General features: G+C 34.1%; 1 protein-coding gene across 2 annotated transcripts in view; it reads right to left on the reverse strand.

The window, feature by feature from the left end:
* The window catches only part of Zdhhc15 (zDHHC palmitoyltransferase 15), a 94,437-nt gene that overhangs the window by 75,713 nt on the left and 1,884 nt on the right, over positions 1-16,840 (reverse strand). The window contains exons 1-2 of one of the 2 annotated variants that reach the window (XM_040281766.2): positions 16,124-16,224; positions 358-384 (exon numbers count right to left, since the gene is read on the reverse strand). In XM_040281766.2, coding sequence (XP_040137700.1) covers positions 358-384; positions 16,124-16,160 — 64 coding nt within the window. In that variant the 5' untranslated portion in view covers positions 16,161-16,224. Of the gene's footprint in view, positions 1-357; positions 385-16,123; positions 16,225-16,840 lie in introns of those variants that run through there. The other variant, XM_005337490.5, reaches the window with a different exon arrangement.

Genomic DNA, 16,840 nt, shown 5'->3' on the forward strand with positions numbered 1-16,840 from the left:
CCCTTGTGGCTCCCTGTGGGTCTCTTATTTTATGCCCTAAAGAAGGAATGGATTGGAAAGAAAGCCCATGTATCTGGAACAGTGATGAACGAAAGGCAGGCCTAGATCACATAACAGACAGAGTGGTTACCTCTGTCCTTCTCTACCATAAATCCTGGTAACTTTTAACCCCTGTCTTATAGCCAAAGGGGCCACTGAAAATATTCTGTGTCCTATTTCTGGTAAGCTTCCTGAAAAACATCGTCCTAAACTTTCAAATCCCCTAAGTGTATTCCTGATAAAGTCGCTCAAATTTATGTAAATCTTTGAGAAAGAAAGAATAATACAGTCCTAATACAATTTGCAACATACACTTACCTTTTTCTGCTGGGCTCAAAACAGTCACTGTGGAGAGGGGTGGGGGAAGGGAGAGAGGGAGAGAAGGAGGAGAGAAGAGAAGAGATATCAAAATTAATATTTTAGAACATTTTTTCTTACAATATCATCTTTGAGCAATTTATATAATGGCACTTCAGAAAACCACCAGCCTAGGATGAGAGAAGGGAAGGATGATTAAATTCCTTCCTTTGATATCTTCCTTCATCTTAAGCTTTTAGTAATTAAGAATTTCCACTCATTCAGCAAACACAGGTATAACTTGATTTTTTTTAAAAAACCCAATGAATAGAAACACCCAAGTTATATAACATGGCATTAAGAGCTTAAAAGCTGATCAATTAGGAGATGATTACAAATGTCTCTTGACTGACATGAGGTTATATCCTTATAAATCTATCATTTAGGTTGAAAATATCATTAAATTGAAAATGCTTTTAACATGCTTGACTTACTAAACAATATAGTTTAGTCTGCCTTAAACAGGCTGAGAACATCTACATTAGCCTTCAATTAGATAAAATCATCTAACAAAAAGCCCATTTTATAATCAAATGCTGAATATCTCATGATTTACCTAATATTGTACTGAAAGTGAAGAAAAGAATGGTTGCATGGGTATGCTTTCACGTGATCATAAAGTTGAAAAATTTTAAGGTGAACCACTGTTAAGCTGGGAACTATCTGTATTAGATTCATAGCTATTTTCTATAGGATGTCTTGAAATACAAAACTTCTCATTTATTTGGAGGTAAGACCATGTGGAAGTTGCATGCCAGCTCTGATGTCAGACTGAGCTAGAAGTGCAGTTGTACTATTTTGTGACCCTGAGCAAGTTCCTTAATTCTCAAGTAACCTTGTGAGGTAGGTACTATTAAGAATTAAATGAGTTCATGTACATAAATGCTACTTAGCAGAATATCTAGCACAAGGTAAGTACTCAATGAATGTTTATTATTATTATCTTTGAACTAAGATTTCAGAGAATATCACAACTGGAATGAACTTTTTAGTGGCTATCTGATTTATCTATCTCATTTTACAAATGAACGGAAAATGTACTGAAGCAGTAGCAAATAATTGGCCTAGGCCATAGAACAAGTTAGTGGTGGAGTTGGGAGTAGATTCTAGCCTCTAGAGCTTTTTCCACACCCCATTTGTACTTTCCCAATCTTTCCTTGCTAGCTTACTGTGAGTTATATATCACTTTTGTTTAGAATGCCATTTGTACAAAATGAGGCCTACCTGTCTTTACTCGCCACTGCCATCTGTGTGCACTTGTACTAGGTGCTAAGGTAAACAAAAATTATAAGCTCTCAGTCTTGAGAAGCTGTTAAATTAAGATGATCTTTGTACATAATAATTAACAGTTAAGGGTCAGAGAAATGGGGAAAAAACCCAAATAGAGAATGAGACTGTTGGAGGTGCCATTTCTTCAGGCCCTTTATCAGTCACACTTTCTTTTCACATGCAGGTCTATTTTTATTGAGTCTTTAAAAATTCTCCTTTTAATGATTATTTGTATGGACTTTATTAAAATTGTTACATTTTCTCTGTGCTAAAAATCTGACCAGAAGATGTTTTTTTTTTTTTCTTGGAGAAAAATACCAAGTCCTTATTTCTTGATTTTGTCCCCAGTTAAAGAATCCGGATTTAGGAATGCATGAAAGAAGGCTGGAGTTGTGGCTCAGTGGTAGAGCACCTGCCTAGCACGTATGAGGCAATGGGTTCAATCCTCAGCACCACATATAATAAATAAATAAAGTTTAAAAAAGGAATGCATGGGGCTGGGGATAGAGCTCAGTTGGTAGAGTATTTGCCTTGCATGCACAAGGCCCTGGGTTCAATCCCCAGCACCACACACACACACACACACACACAAAGAAAAAGAAAAAGAAAGAATACATGAATGAAGTATATATTCTGACAATACAAATGCAAGAATAAATAAGAATATCTGATGGATCTGAGGGTCACCCTTGGGACTACCTGAATTTTCAAACGCATCTTACCTAACTGCACTGGTACCACTAGGCCTTGAATTGGACTTATCTCTTTTAAATGGAGTAAGAGAGAACAGAGTTGCTTGGAGATCAATCTTAATAAAGAATAGCTAATAAGTTGCTTTTTGGCATATCTCCTCCTACCTCATGCTGAACACTTGATTAATTTATTTTTAACTGCTACAAAGAAACATGAAAGTCGTACATATTAAATGGGTACCATGCAATGCTTGATACATGTATACATTGCATAATGTTTAAGCCACATTAAAAATATTTATCTCCTCAAAAATTTAACAATTCTTTGTGAACACTCACTTTTTTATGTTAATTTTTTATTGGTTCTTTTTAGTTATATATGATAGAATTCATTTTTATAAAATTGTATAAGCATGGAATATATCTTACTCTAATTAGGACCCCGTTCTTATGAATGTACATGATGGTGGGATTCATTATGTTGTACTCATATATGTACATAGGAAAATTGTTTCAGATTCATTCCACTGTGTTTCCTTTTCCTATTCTCCTCCCTTCCCTTCATTCCCCTTTGTCTAATCTACTGAATATTTATTCTTCCCCTCTCCTCCTTTATTTTGGGTTAGCTTCCACATATCAGCAAAAACATTTGATCTTTGGCTTTTGAGGCCTGGCTTATTTCACTTAGCATGATAGTCTCCAGATCCATCCATTTATTGACATATCATAAAATCATTCTGCTTAATGACTGAGTAATAGTCCATTGCATATATATACCACATTTTCTTTATCCATTCATCTGTTGAAGGGCCCCTAGTTTGGCTCCATAGCTTCCCTGTTATGAATTGAGCTGCTACAAACATTGATGTGGCTGCATCACTGTAATATGCTGGTTTTAAATTCTTTGGAGATTATACACACACACACACACACACACACACACACACATACATACATACATACACACACACACACACACACACACACACACACACACTGAGGAGTGAGTTGGCTGGGTGAAATGGTGGTTCCATTCCTAGTTTTTTGAGGAATCTCCACACTGCTTTCCAGAGTGGTTACACCAACTTATAGTCTCACCAGCAAAACCTCAACCTTCACCAATATCTATTGTTCCTTGTATTCTTGATAATTGCCCTTCTGACTGAAGTGAGATGAATCTCAGTGAAGTTTTAGTTTGCATTTCTCTAATTGCTAGAGAGGTTGAACATTTTTTCATATATTTGTTAACCACTTGTATTTCTTCTTCTGAGAAGTGTCTGTTCAGTTCCTTAGCCCATTTAATGATTGGGCTTTTGTTTTTGGTGCTAAGTTTTTTTTTTAATTCTTTATATATCGTAGAAATTAATGCTCTACCTGAAGTCCTGGTGGCAAACATTTTCTCCCATTCTGTAGCCTTTCTCTGCACATTACTGATTATTTCCTTTCTTGTGAAGAAGCTTTTTAGTTTGATGCCATCCCATATATTGATTATTGATTTTACTTCTTGTGCTTTAGAGGTCTTGTTAAGGAGGTCAGTTCCTGAGCTCATACATTGGAGTGTTCGGCCTACATTTCTAGGTCTTGGGTCTACTTTGAGTTTTGTGCATGGTGAGAGATACAGGTGAAATTTCATTTTGCTATGTATGGATTTCCAGTTTTCCCAGCACCATTTGTTGAAGATGCTATCTTTTCTCCAATGTATGTTTTTGGCACCTTTGTCTAGTGCGAGGTAACTGTATTTCTGTGGGTTTGTCTCTGTTGAACACTCACTTTTAAATAAGTGGGTTTCCTAATTCCCATTTATTTGGCCATTTGCTACAGCACTGTGGGTGAGGAAAGATAACCTAGAAATTGTGTACTAGATACTGAGATGAGACAATGTGCCTACAGAAGAATAAATAAGAACCAGTGAATTCTCCAGGGGGGGGGGACAGTTATCTTTAAGTAATTACAGGACTCTGATGTGTTAATACGATTGGTTTATATGAGCTAAAAGCAGAGGGAAGAAATAAAATCAATGGATAAAGGTTGGAACATTTTAGCTCAATATAAGAAAAAATGGGAGAAAGGGAGGAAAAGGGAAGGTACTAGGGAATGAGATTGATCAAATAATTTAAGTATATGTACAAATATAGTATAATCAATGCCACTATTATGCACAATCATAATGCACCAATAAAAATGAAAAAGAAAAAGAAAAAATGATAATGATGAGGTGGATGAAGAGGAGAAAGAAAAGGAGAAAGACTACCAGCAGCCTTGGGAGAGAAGGAGTTTCCCATTACAAACACTTGGAAATGTTGTACAGGAAATTCAGACATTAGTTTGGCATTAGACTTGACTTTCAACATCTTTTCACTCCTAGAATTCTATAAGGAGCCAATAAGTCTATGGGAAAAATGTTTTCTTGTGAAATTCCCTGTTGGAAGAGGGAAAACGGTGCCTCATTCTAAAAGATTGTGGCACTTATCTAGGTAGTTCTGCATTTCCTGTATTTTCCCAATATTGACTTTTGCACTATTAAAGGAAGAGACTAAAATACTTCAGTCATATTTAAAATGAAATGTTCTAAGATTTGTACTAAACTTTTATGAAATGAATCCTTTATTGTGAATCTTGTGGGTAAGCATACATTTAGCCAATTCTATGGGTAACTTGCCAGGCATAATTACAGAGTGATATAGTGATACATGCAATTACATCTGCTCTGTTTCTTCAACTTTCAGTTCACTACTGGGAAGTTAAATGACTCAAGTTATCATCAAATAGCTTTATGCACTGTCTCTCCTCTTTTGTCTCATCAATGTACTAATTCTTTGCAACCAGGTATGGAGAATAGTTATGGAATGGGAGAGTATATGGAATGGTTTTTCATCACAGACATCTGGTGTTAAAATGAAAACATATCTTATGACTTCCTTTAAGTAGAAGCATATCATAGATTCACAGAAGAATATGTGTAGAATAAGCCTAATTTGTGGCTTAATGAGAATGGTCAACAAATACAGAAATGACATGGAAACAGGTCTGTAGAAGTGCTGTCAAATAGAAACATAATGTAAGTAAGGTAGTTTAGGTTTTGTAGTAGTAACATTCTAAAGTGCTAAAATGTGCCAAGAAAAATTAATTATAATAATATATTTTATTTAGTCCAATATATGAAAGTTTCATTTCAACATGTTATCCATATGAAAATCATTAATGCTATATTTTATATTCTTTTTTGCATTAAGGTTTTGAAAGCTAGTGTGTATTTTACGATTCTAGAATATCTCAATTCAGAGGCAACCTTTGAAGAATTAATAAACACATGTGGCTAATGGTTACTGAATTAATGCAGTTCAGAAGGACTTTTGATAGGTGGAAACTAGAGCAAAATAAGGGGAAAGGGGTGGGGGATTATATGAAAATTGAAGGGAGATCAGTGAAAAAGAGGGAAGGGATTCAGTGGGAAGGAGGAAGGAGAAAAGGGAGAAACTGCAGAATGAAACTGACCAAATTATGCTATATATACATACATATATATATATATATATATATATATATACACACATGAATACATCACAGTGAATTCTACCTTTATGTATATCTATAAAGCACCAATTTTTAAAAAAAACAATAAATAAATAAGAGTAGAAGTATAACAGAGGAAGAGAGGAGGGAAAGAGCAAGTACTGGGAACTAAAATGGAGCAAATTATATTCTACTCATGTATGGTTATGTCCAAATGAACACCACTGTTATGTATAACTAAAATATACTAATAAAATCATCTTTACAAAAAAAGGACTTGTGAAAGAGGAGTGGGAATTTTGAAAATATGTAAGTACAGTGAAATGACTATTCATTTACAACACAAAGTTCTCTCTTAATTAATGACATGATTAGGAAGGGAATTTATTGAATTGATGTGCAGTATACCTTTGTATATATTTATAATGTAGCTCTGACACTTGTGTGACCTTAGGCAAGTTAGTTAATTATGCTGTACATAAACTTTTTCATTTATAAAATGAGGATAAAATTATTTACTTTATCAGGTTGTTATAAGGATTAAATTATAAAATAAGTGTAAAATATTTGAGTGCCTGGCACAGAATAAGGGCTTACTTATTGTTGGCTATTGATTATCATTTTCATGAGAAAGGTGAATTGTTCCATGAGATTAGGTTTTACAATAAATTTAGGATAAAATAGGTGTCATTATTAAAAATGTTGTGGATAACCAATGTTGCACATGGTGGTTTTAAAGTAATTCGTTCAATGTGAAAATGAATAACTTGATTCCCACTTTTCCCCTTAGATATTTATTAAATACTCAGTAAGAAGGAATAAATTTGAAATAGGGAACTGAAATACTCTACTGATTATTCTCTACTTGTTGAAGGCAAGCTAATCATACCAGTCTGGATCCTCTGAAAGTTACCAGCCATATATTTATTTTTAGGCAGTTATTCTCAAATCTGGATGATTTTTTTTTTGAGAGAGAGAGAGAGAGAGAGAGAGAGAGAGAGAGAGAGAGAGAGAATATGAATGAGAATGAATGAGAATTTTTTTAATATTTATTTTTTAGTTTTTGGTGGACACATCTTTATTTGTACTTGGTGCTGAGGATCGAACCCAGGGCCGTGTGCATGCCAGGCGAGCGCGCTACTGCTTGAGCCACATCCCCAGCCCAAATCTGGATGATTTTAACAATTACTTAGGGAGCATGATAAAAATATAGATTCCAGGACCCCTTTTACATAAATCTCAGGGTAGAGGTACAGGAATTTGCATTATAAAAATTTAGCAGATAATTCTGGTTATCATACAGGTTTAAGAACCACTGGAGTTATTTTACAGTTTTGATATGATATCTTGGCAATCAAGTGTGATACATTTAATCGTTTAACATATGGATGACTTATAAAACTACTGGTAATAGAGTGATTCCTATAGGTTTGAATGCGTAGCTTTTACCTCTGTAGAAACTTGGTTTCTTGAAAATGGTCCTTTTCCTTTTTTGTCTTCTATCATTTGAGGAGAATTAGTTCCTAGATCTTTTTTATTTTTTAATCTCAAAATGGATATTGTTTTCACCAACAAGGGCAGAGTAAGGAATTTCAGAATTCCATCCCTCCCTAATAGCAACTAATGAGGTAGCAAAAACTGTCAGAATCAACTTTTGCAGAACTCTGGAATCTAGTTTAAAAAAAAAAAAAACAGCCAAAGGGAAGACTTGATGAAGGGGTCAATGCTTTGTAGTAAGAGAATGTTATGGCATTTTAAATTGGCTGCCTACCATGTTCCACATCCAGGATCTGCAAAGATTATGAGATCACAACCCATATTCCTGGCATAGGTTTCTAATGCTAGAGGGAGCAATACGGATCTGGTGGTTGTAAGCTTCGTCCATCTGGTGGCTCCCTCAAAGACCAATGCAAAGGTTTTCCTGTGTTTAGTCTGACTCAGAATATTCCCAGGGCTGGGATGGCTTCCTGAGCAGCTTTTGCCAGAAGCATTTAAAGGAACAGATAATGACCACAGCAGCCTTGGACAAGGACATCACTTGGCAATAAACAGACGAAAAAAAAAAAAAAAACCAGTAAAGAAGACATTCACAAAGAAGATACATAGGGGGGAAAGGGAATTTAAGTGTTGTCATGTGTACCACAGAACTAAGAAGGGCATGAAGATACCCGGGATGAGATGCATGTTCAAAAAAGGCCTGAGAATAAAAAGAAAAAATTTAAAAAAAAAGTTTAAAGGCCTGAGAAGACACTTACCGTGGGACATCAGGTACTCCACAGCAGAAGTGAAGGCTAAGGCACAATTAATTGTAAATAGCCTAGTTAAGAGTTGAAGGAATACTCCAATACAGAGTGAATATGCAAAGACTGAGAGATTGTATTTTTTTCTTTTCTAATTTTTTTCCAGATGGTCATGAAATCTCTGTCAAACCTCAAACCAACTACATATTTAAGGAACAGAGACTTCACAGACCACAAATGGCAAAGAATATGGTCTTTTAGAAAAAGGTTAGAAAAGTCACTAAACAAGCAAACAATGCACAACTGGCAGCATAACAAACCCCAGAGAAAGAAGAGAACCTCATTTCTAGAGTTGCCACTTTGTAACATTCAAAATGTCCACTTTTCAATAAAAAATTACAAAGCAGGCAAAAAAATAAAATAGTATGTCCCATTAACAGGAAACCCAAAAAGAAAATGTCTAAAAACTATCCATGAGGAAGCATAGGCATTGGATTTACCACATAAAGACTTAAATCAAACCAAGGGAAAAAAACTAAAGAAAACTAAAAAAAACAAAACAAAAAAAAAAAAAAACTAAAGAAAACCATGTTTCACCAAATAGAGAATGCAAATGAAGAAATTAGAGGAACCAAATAGAAATTCTAGAGCTGAAAAGAGCAATCAGTAAAATTAAAAATTCACTGGAGAAGTACAACTGCAGATTTAAGCAAGTAGAAGAAAAAGTCAGTGATCATGACAACAGGTCAACAGAAATTATAAAGTCTGAGTAGCAGGATGATAAACAATGAATAAAAATGAACAGACCCTATAAGCCTTGTAGGATACCATTAAGTGTAAAACACACACACACACACACACACACACACACACACACACACAACTTCCAAAGGGAAAGGAAAGAGAGAAACAGCAGAAAGAATACTTTAAGAAATGATAACATTTTTCAAATTTGATAAAAGACATGAGTCCAAACATTTACAAAGTACAAGAAACTTACACTTCGCATGAAATAAAATGAAGGATATTCAAACTGATAGTCAAAAGTCAAAAGTAAAAGATAAAGAGAAAATCTTGAAATCAAGAAAATAAAAGTGACTCATAACATGGAAGAAATGCTCAGTATGACTAATGGCTGATTTCTCTTAAGAACCTATAGAAGCCAGAAAGCAGGGAGATGCCTAATTTAAAGTGCTGAGAGAAATACCTGTCAATCAATATTCTATGTTCAACAAAACTATGCTTCAAAAATGGTGGAGAAATGAGATATTCCCAGATTAAAAAAAAAAAACAGGGAGTTCATCATTAGTAGAACTGCCCTATAAGGAAAGCCAAAAAGAGACTTCCAGGAAAAATAAAAGGGTACTAACTGTAACTCAAGCTATAAAAAGAAAAAAAAGAACACTGGTAAAGGCAACTACATAGATAGCTATAAAAACCAGTAGTATTGCATTTTTGTTTTTTTAATATTTATTTTTCAATTGTAGTTGGACACAATACCTTTATTTTATTTATTTATTTTTATGTGGTGCAGAGGATCAAACCCAGGGCCTTGCACATGCTAGGAGAGCGCTCTACTGCTGAGCCACAACCCCAGCCTTGCATTTTTTGTTTTTTAACTATTTTTATTTGCTATATTATTTAAAAGACAAATGCATAAAACAAAATGATAATTCTATGTTAAGGGCCACATGATCCAAAAATATGTAATTTGTGACACTAACAATACAAAGGGGGAATATAGCTATATGGGGCAAAGATTTGTATACTATTAAACTAAACTACCAAATACTGTGTATAATTCTAATGCTTTAATTAAAATAAAGCAAAAACTAAATTGGTATTAATTCAAACTTGACTAATATTAAGATAACATATTAATAATAATACTCATGGTAAACACTAAGAAAAAAGTAAAAAAATTAATGAAAAAAAGAAAGCAGCAAAATAAGAATGCAACACTATTATATACCTATAGAATGGTGAATTCCAGAAATGCTGGCAAGGATGGAGAGCAACAAGAACTCTCATTCTCTACTGGTGGGAATGCAAAAATGGTTCAGCCACTTTGGCAGACACTTTGGTAGTTTCTTACAAAACTAAACACATTCTTACCATCCAGCCTAGCAATCACACTCCTTGGTATTTACACAAAGGAGCTGAAAACTTATGTCTACACAAAAATCCACACAAAGATGTTTTAGCAGCTTTATTCAAAATGGTCAAAACATGGATGCAGCCAAGATATCCTTCAGCAGATGAACAGATAAGCAAACTATGGTATATCCATGCAATGGAATATTATTCTCTGCTAAAATAAATGAGCTATCAAGACATGAAAAGACATGGATGAATCTTAAATGCATAATACTAACTTTAAAAAATTGAAAAGATTAAATACTATGATTCCAAGTACATGAAATTGTAGAAAAAACACAGCTATGGTGATAAAAAGTCAATGATATTCAGGAGTTTGGGGTAAGGGAGGGATGAATAGGTGGAATACAGAATATTTTTAGGGAAGTGAAAATATTCTATGTAATACCATAATGATAGATGCATATTGTTATACATTTGTCAAAACCCACAGAATGTACAATATCAAGAATGAATACTAAAGTAAATTATGAACTTGAGTGATAGTGATGTCAGTGTAGGTTCCTGGATTATAACAAATGTACCATCTGTACCACTCTGGTGTAGGATGTTTCTTGTTGGGGAGGCAGTGTGTGGCAGGACTTTTTGGATAGGAACTCTGTGCTTTCTGCTCAGTTTTGTTATGAACCTAAAACTGCTCTAAAAATAAAGTGAATTAAAAATTTAAAGGCAGAGAGGGATGGAAACACACAAAAAAAAGATATAAAATATACAGAAAACCAATGTCAAATGTCAGAAAGTAAGTCCTTAATTTTTACTAATTACTTTAAATGATTATGAATTAAACTCTCTAGGCAAGAGGAAGAAATAGGTAGAATTGATAAAAACATAAGGCTCACTTCATATCCAAAGATATAAATTGGTTGAAATTGGAAATATACAAAGAAATATCCATGCAAATAGTAACCAAAAGGGATCTAGGGTTGCTATACTAATATCAGACAAAATAGATTTAAGCTAAAAATTTATATTAAGAGGCAATGAATGACATATATTTATAAAGGGGCTAATATATCAAGAAAATGTAACAATTACAAGCATATACATACTCAACAACAAAGCCCAAAAATATAAAAAGAAAACACTGACAGAATTGAAGAGAGATATAGATGGTACTGCATCAACAGTTAGAGACATCACTCCCCATTCTTAATTATGGATAGAAAAACTAGACAGAAGATCAATAAGAAGATAGAAGACCTGAACAAAACTATAAACCAACTACATCTAACAAACGTATGGAGAACTCTCAATCCAAAAACAGCTGAATGTACATTTTTCTCAAGTACATATGGAACATTATCCTTCACAAACCATACATTAGGCCACAAAACAAGTCTTGATAAATTTAAAAGAACAAAATCATACAAAGTATTTTTCTCCAATCACAATGAAATGAAATTAGAAATCAGTAAAAAATTATGGGGAAATTAGACAATATACTCTTAAAATGTCAACAGGTTATAGATTAAACCACAAGTGAATTATTAGAACAAACTAAACTTAAAATTAGCAGAAAGAAGGAAATAATAAAGAAGAAAGAAGAAATAAATCAGAAATAGCTTCTCTTTCACTTAAATTTTAATTATTTGATTTTTCTTTGTTTTTCTCCACTGAACTACAAGGATCATAAATGAGTACTTCTGAAACATTTCATGCCAACAATTGGAGAACCTTGAGAAATGGATAAATTTTGAGAAATATACAAACTACCAACATGGAGGTAAGCAACATAAAAACTGAACAGATCAAGAAGTAAAAATGGAATATGTAATCAAAAACCTCCCAACAAACCAAACTCCACAACCACATAGCTTCATGGTGAATTCAATTCTATCAAACATTTTAAAAAGAATTAACATCAAGTCTTACAGAGCATTGAAGAGAAGAACTTTTCCTAAATCATTCTATGAGTTTGGTTTGAAGTCCACTTTATCTGATATGAGGATAGAAACCCCTGCATGTTTATGAGATCCATATGAATGATTTTTTCCCATTCTTTTACCTTCAGTCTGTGGATGCCTTGCTTATAAAAATATGGGACATTTCACAAATTTGTGTGTCATAAAGTGGCAATTCTCTCCAAAGTACTATATAGATTTAGTGCAATTCCTATCAAAATCTTAACTGCCATTTTTGCAGAAGTGCAAAAGCTGAACCTAAAATTAATATGGTATTACAAGTGATCCTAAACAGCCAAAACAAAGAAGAGAAATAAAGTTGAAGAATGCCCAATTCTTGATTTAAAAATTTATCACAAAGATACAGTAATAACTGAGTGCAGTACTGGTAAGACAGACAAATAGATCAATGGAACAGAATTGTAAGTGCAGAAATAAATATATACATTTGTATCAATTGATTTTTGATAATTATGTCAAGATCATTCAATGGAGAAAAGAATAGTCTCTGCTACAATGGGTGTTCTGATAACTATATAGTCACAAACAAAACACAATGAAGTTAGACTCCTACTAGATACAAAAATGATTCCAGGATAGAGCAAATACCTAAATGTAAGAGCTAAAAGTAAAAGGTAGCAGAATACAACAGTCACTAATATGCCATTATGTAAAAATGTGAGTATGTAACAGATGTGATTCTGCAATCTGTATTTGGGGTAAAAATGGGAGTTCAAAACCCAATTGAGTCAAATGTTTGAAAGATGATTTATCAAGAGCTCTGTAATGTTTTGAACAATCAATAAAAAAAATAAATAAAAGATTAAAAAGAACTAAAATAAAATATATGACATTTAAAATGTAAGTGGGCTTAAACCTCAATAAAAATATTTTTTTCAGATAAAAAAAAGAGCTAAAAGTAAAGAACTCTTATAAGAAATCACAGGGGTAAATCTTTACTGCCTGGCATTTGGGAATAGATTCTTAGATACGACACCAAAAGCAGGGACAACAGAAGAAAAATAAGTTAATTCAATGTTTCAAAATTTAAAAAAATGTTTTGCATTAAATGATACCATCAAGAAATCAAAATGACAACTCATAGAAAGGGAAAAATACTTGCAAATAATTTATCTGATAAAGACTGAGTATCCTGAACATATAAAGAAACATTACAACTCAACAACTAAGACAATCCAATAAAAACCCCAATATAAAACTGGCCAAAGGCTTGAATAGATATTTTTCCAAAGATACACAAATGGCCAACAAGTACATAAAAAGATACTCAATATCTTTAGACATTAGGGAAATGCAAATCAAACCATAATAAGATGCCACTTTACACCCACTAAGATGGCTATGATTTCTAAAAAATGGAAAATAACTAGTGTTGGTAAGGATGTGGAGAAATTGGAATCCTCCTACATTGCTTGTTGGAATGTAAAATGGTGCAGCCACTGTGGAACACTTTTTTGAGTTTCCTCAAAAAGTTAAACATAAAACTACCATATAGCCTAAAAACGTCCACCCTTCTCCCTGATATATACCCAAAAGAATTGAAGACAGATATTTAAACAAATACTTGCATGCAAATGTTTGTGTGAGCACTATTCATAATATACAAAAGTAGAAACAGCTGAAATCACCATCAACAGATGAATAGGTAAACAAATTGTGGCATCTACATACAATAGCATATTATTCAACCATAAAAGGAATGAATTACTGTTACATACTATAATGTAGATGGATAGTGAAAATATCAAGGTAATTAAAAGAAGCCAGACACAAAAGGACACATATTGCATAATGCTACTTATACAAAATATCCAGAATGGGTAAATACACATATAGAATGCAGATTAATAAGTTAGCAGGGACAGGGGGAGTATGGAACAGGGAGTGACTGTTCAGTGCCTATGAGGTTTCCTTTTGGGGTGAAGACAATGTTTTTGAAACTACACCGAAGAAATGGTTGTACAACCCTATGAACATACTAAATGGGCACTGAAACGAATACTTTAAAATGGTTAATTTTATATTATATAAATTATATAAATTTTACCCCAACAAAATGTATACAGTTACTTTTCTCCTTCTCTAAAAGTTTAAGCCTCTTATTTTCACAAGTCATGAAGAACCCTTTACATTCTTGTTAACAAAAACAAGTTGGTATCTAATGAATTCTTACAATATGCTGTGAACTGTGATTCATGATTTTCAAGCACCATATTATTTATACCAAATAACAGCAATGCTTGGCATACAGTAGGTACTGAGCAAGTATTGTGGTATGTAGAAACAACTATATAGGTAAGGTATATGTGAGGCAACTGAGGTTGAGAGAGATTAGGTAACTTGCCTTGGGTCTCTTGGCTAGGAACTACCAGGATCCAAACTCTAAGAATTATAGTACAAAAACATCACTTTGGGTTTCAGCTGTAACTTGATATTGTGGAGAAAGACATCAGGTTCTATCCCTAGAAAGAAGTCAGTTCTTTAATGTTACTCTTTGAGACAGCCTTTTCGCTGCCATAACTAAAAAGACCTGATAAAAACAATTTTAGAGGAGGAAAAGTTCATTTGGGGGCTCACAGTTTCAGAGGTCTCAGTCCACAGACAGCTGGCTCCATTCCTTGGGGCTCATGGTGAGGCAGAACATCATGGCAGAAGAGTGTGGCAGAGGAAAGTGTCTCACATGATTATCAGGAAGCAGAGAGAAAGAGAGAGACTCCACTTGCCAGATACAAAATATAATACCCCAAAGGCATGCTCCCAATGCCCCATCTCCTCCAGTTATACCCAACCTGCCTTCAGTTACCACTTGATTAATCCCAATCAGGGGATTAATTCACGGATTGGGTTAAGGCTCTCATAACCCAATCATTTCACCTCTGAATGTTCTTGCATTGTGTCACACATGAGCTTTTGGGGAACACCTCACATCCAAACCATGACAATTATGTTTTGAGTTGTATTGAAATTTGAATCTGTACTTTGGTTTCATTGAAAGAGGCATGGCCTTGGTAGGAGACAGCTTTGACTTCCAATTCTTTATTCTTTAGTAATGGTGTTACTTTAAGAAAATTTGAAATTCAGGTTGCTTATTTGTAAAATGAAGATGGCAGGATGGAATGGTGGAACTGGAATTGGAAGTCAGAATTGCCTTATTCTCCTAATTCATTTATTTACTTTTTTGAGTAAAGACCAGACTGGTTTTGAACTCCTGGGCTCAAGCAATTCTCCTGCCCCAGTCTCCTAAGTGCTGGGACTATAGATGTGTGCCACTGTACCCAGCTTATCCTAATTTTTAATTAGTGGTAACTGGTGTCAAATGTTAAGAAAACAGTGTGCAAGCCAAATAAAATACCTCTACAGGTTACATCTGGACTGTGAGTCACAAGTTTTGACCTCTGTGTTACTTGAGAGGAAGAAGGATGTTAAATAGTATGGGGGTTAAGAACATGAACTGTGGAGCCATACTGCTGGAGTTGCTATCCAAGCTTGGCCATTTACTAGCTCCATGACATTAGATAAGCTACTTAGTCTGTTCCTCAGTTTACTTGTCTATGAACTGGGCATAACAATAGTATGTATTTCATAAGGCTATAAATCAGTTATTTACACTGATTCTAACCCTGATTTACACTGACTTACCCTGATTTACACTGATTCTAACCCTGCCTTTACCTCAGTTTGCTCAGCTGTGCCTCAGGTTTTACAAGTTTGCAAAATGGAGATAGTAATAGTGCCAGCTTCATAAGCTTGTGAGTATTAAAGAGGTAATATGGAGAGAGTTAATGTATCTGTTGTACTCAGAACGTTTTCTGGAACAAAGTTAGTGTTATATGAATGTTAGGCATTATCAGAGCTGATTTTTAAAAAAGATTTCTTGGCAAAGCTCATATGAGTCAGTATTAAAGAATTCCAAAATATGTTTAATAGTACTTACAATATGGCACTGATCCTAGGAGCAATGTCCATACCATAATAGTGGAGCTGAACTTTTGACCTTTAATCAATCATTCAAAAAAGCCAAAGTGGTGAGGTCTGAGAATAGAAAAATTTCCCACTTATTGATTGCATAGTCTGCTTAATGTAACTCAATACCAGATTGAGATAGAAAAGAAAAACAGCTTAAAAATGTATCCATGAAAGCAACTAATGAAATTTATATTTAAGCACCTTTGCATTTTCCATATTATCTCTATGAAGGAGGTGAGGAGAATTCAAACTCTGCTGTATATAGAAGAAAGTTCTATATTGGAAAATAGGGTCATTTCTTGCCTCCTTAGTACATCTTAGACTACCTAGGATAGAATACTGCTTTATTAAATAAGTAAGAGAAGAGGTGTATAAGTTAACTCGGGCCCAGGGATTGAAATATCAGTACCCCAACCATGATTTATAAGGTGAGAAGTTCTGGTATGAAAAAAATAATGGAGTCTTGGAAGGACTTGGGTTTGAGAGAATGTCTGAGGATAAAGTAGGAATTCTAATACAATGGGACAGAGAACCTCACACTGAATGAACAGGGAACATTGCAGGTCACAAGTATAAGGGTACTGGCAATGGGATTCTAGGGTTAAAGTAATGATAAATATTAGTGGAACCTCTTTTGAGAAGAGATGGGGATTCTTGTAGAGGCAAGGCGAAATTTCACTGTGAA

This window comes from Ictidomys tridecemlineatus, chromosome X (assembly GCF_052094955.1).
Source record: "Ictidomys tridecemlineatus isolate mIctTri1 chromosome X, mIctTri1.hap1, whole genome shotgun sequence".
Lineage (NCBI taxonomy): Eukaryota > Metazoa > Chordata > Mammalia > Rodentia > Sciuridae > Ictidomys > Ictidomys tridecemlineatus.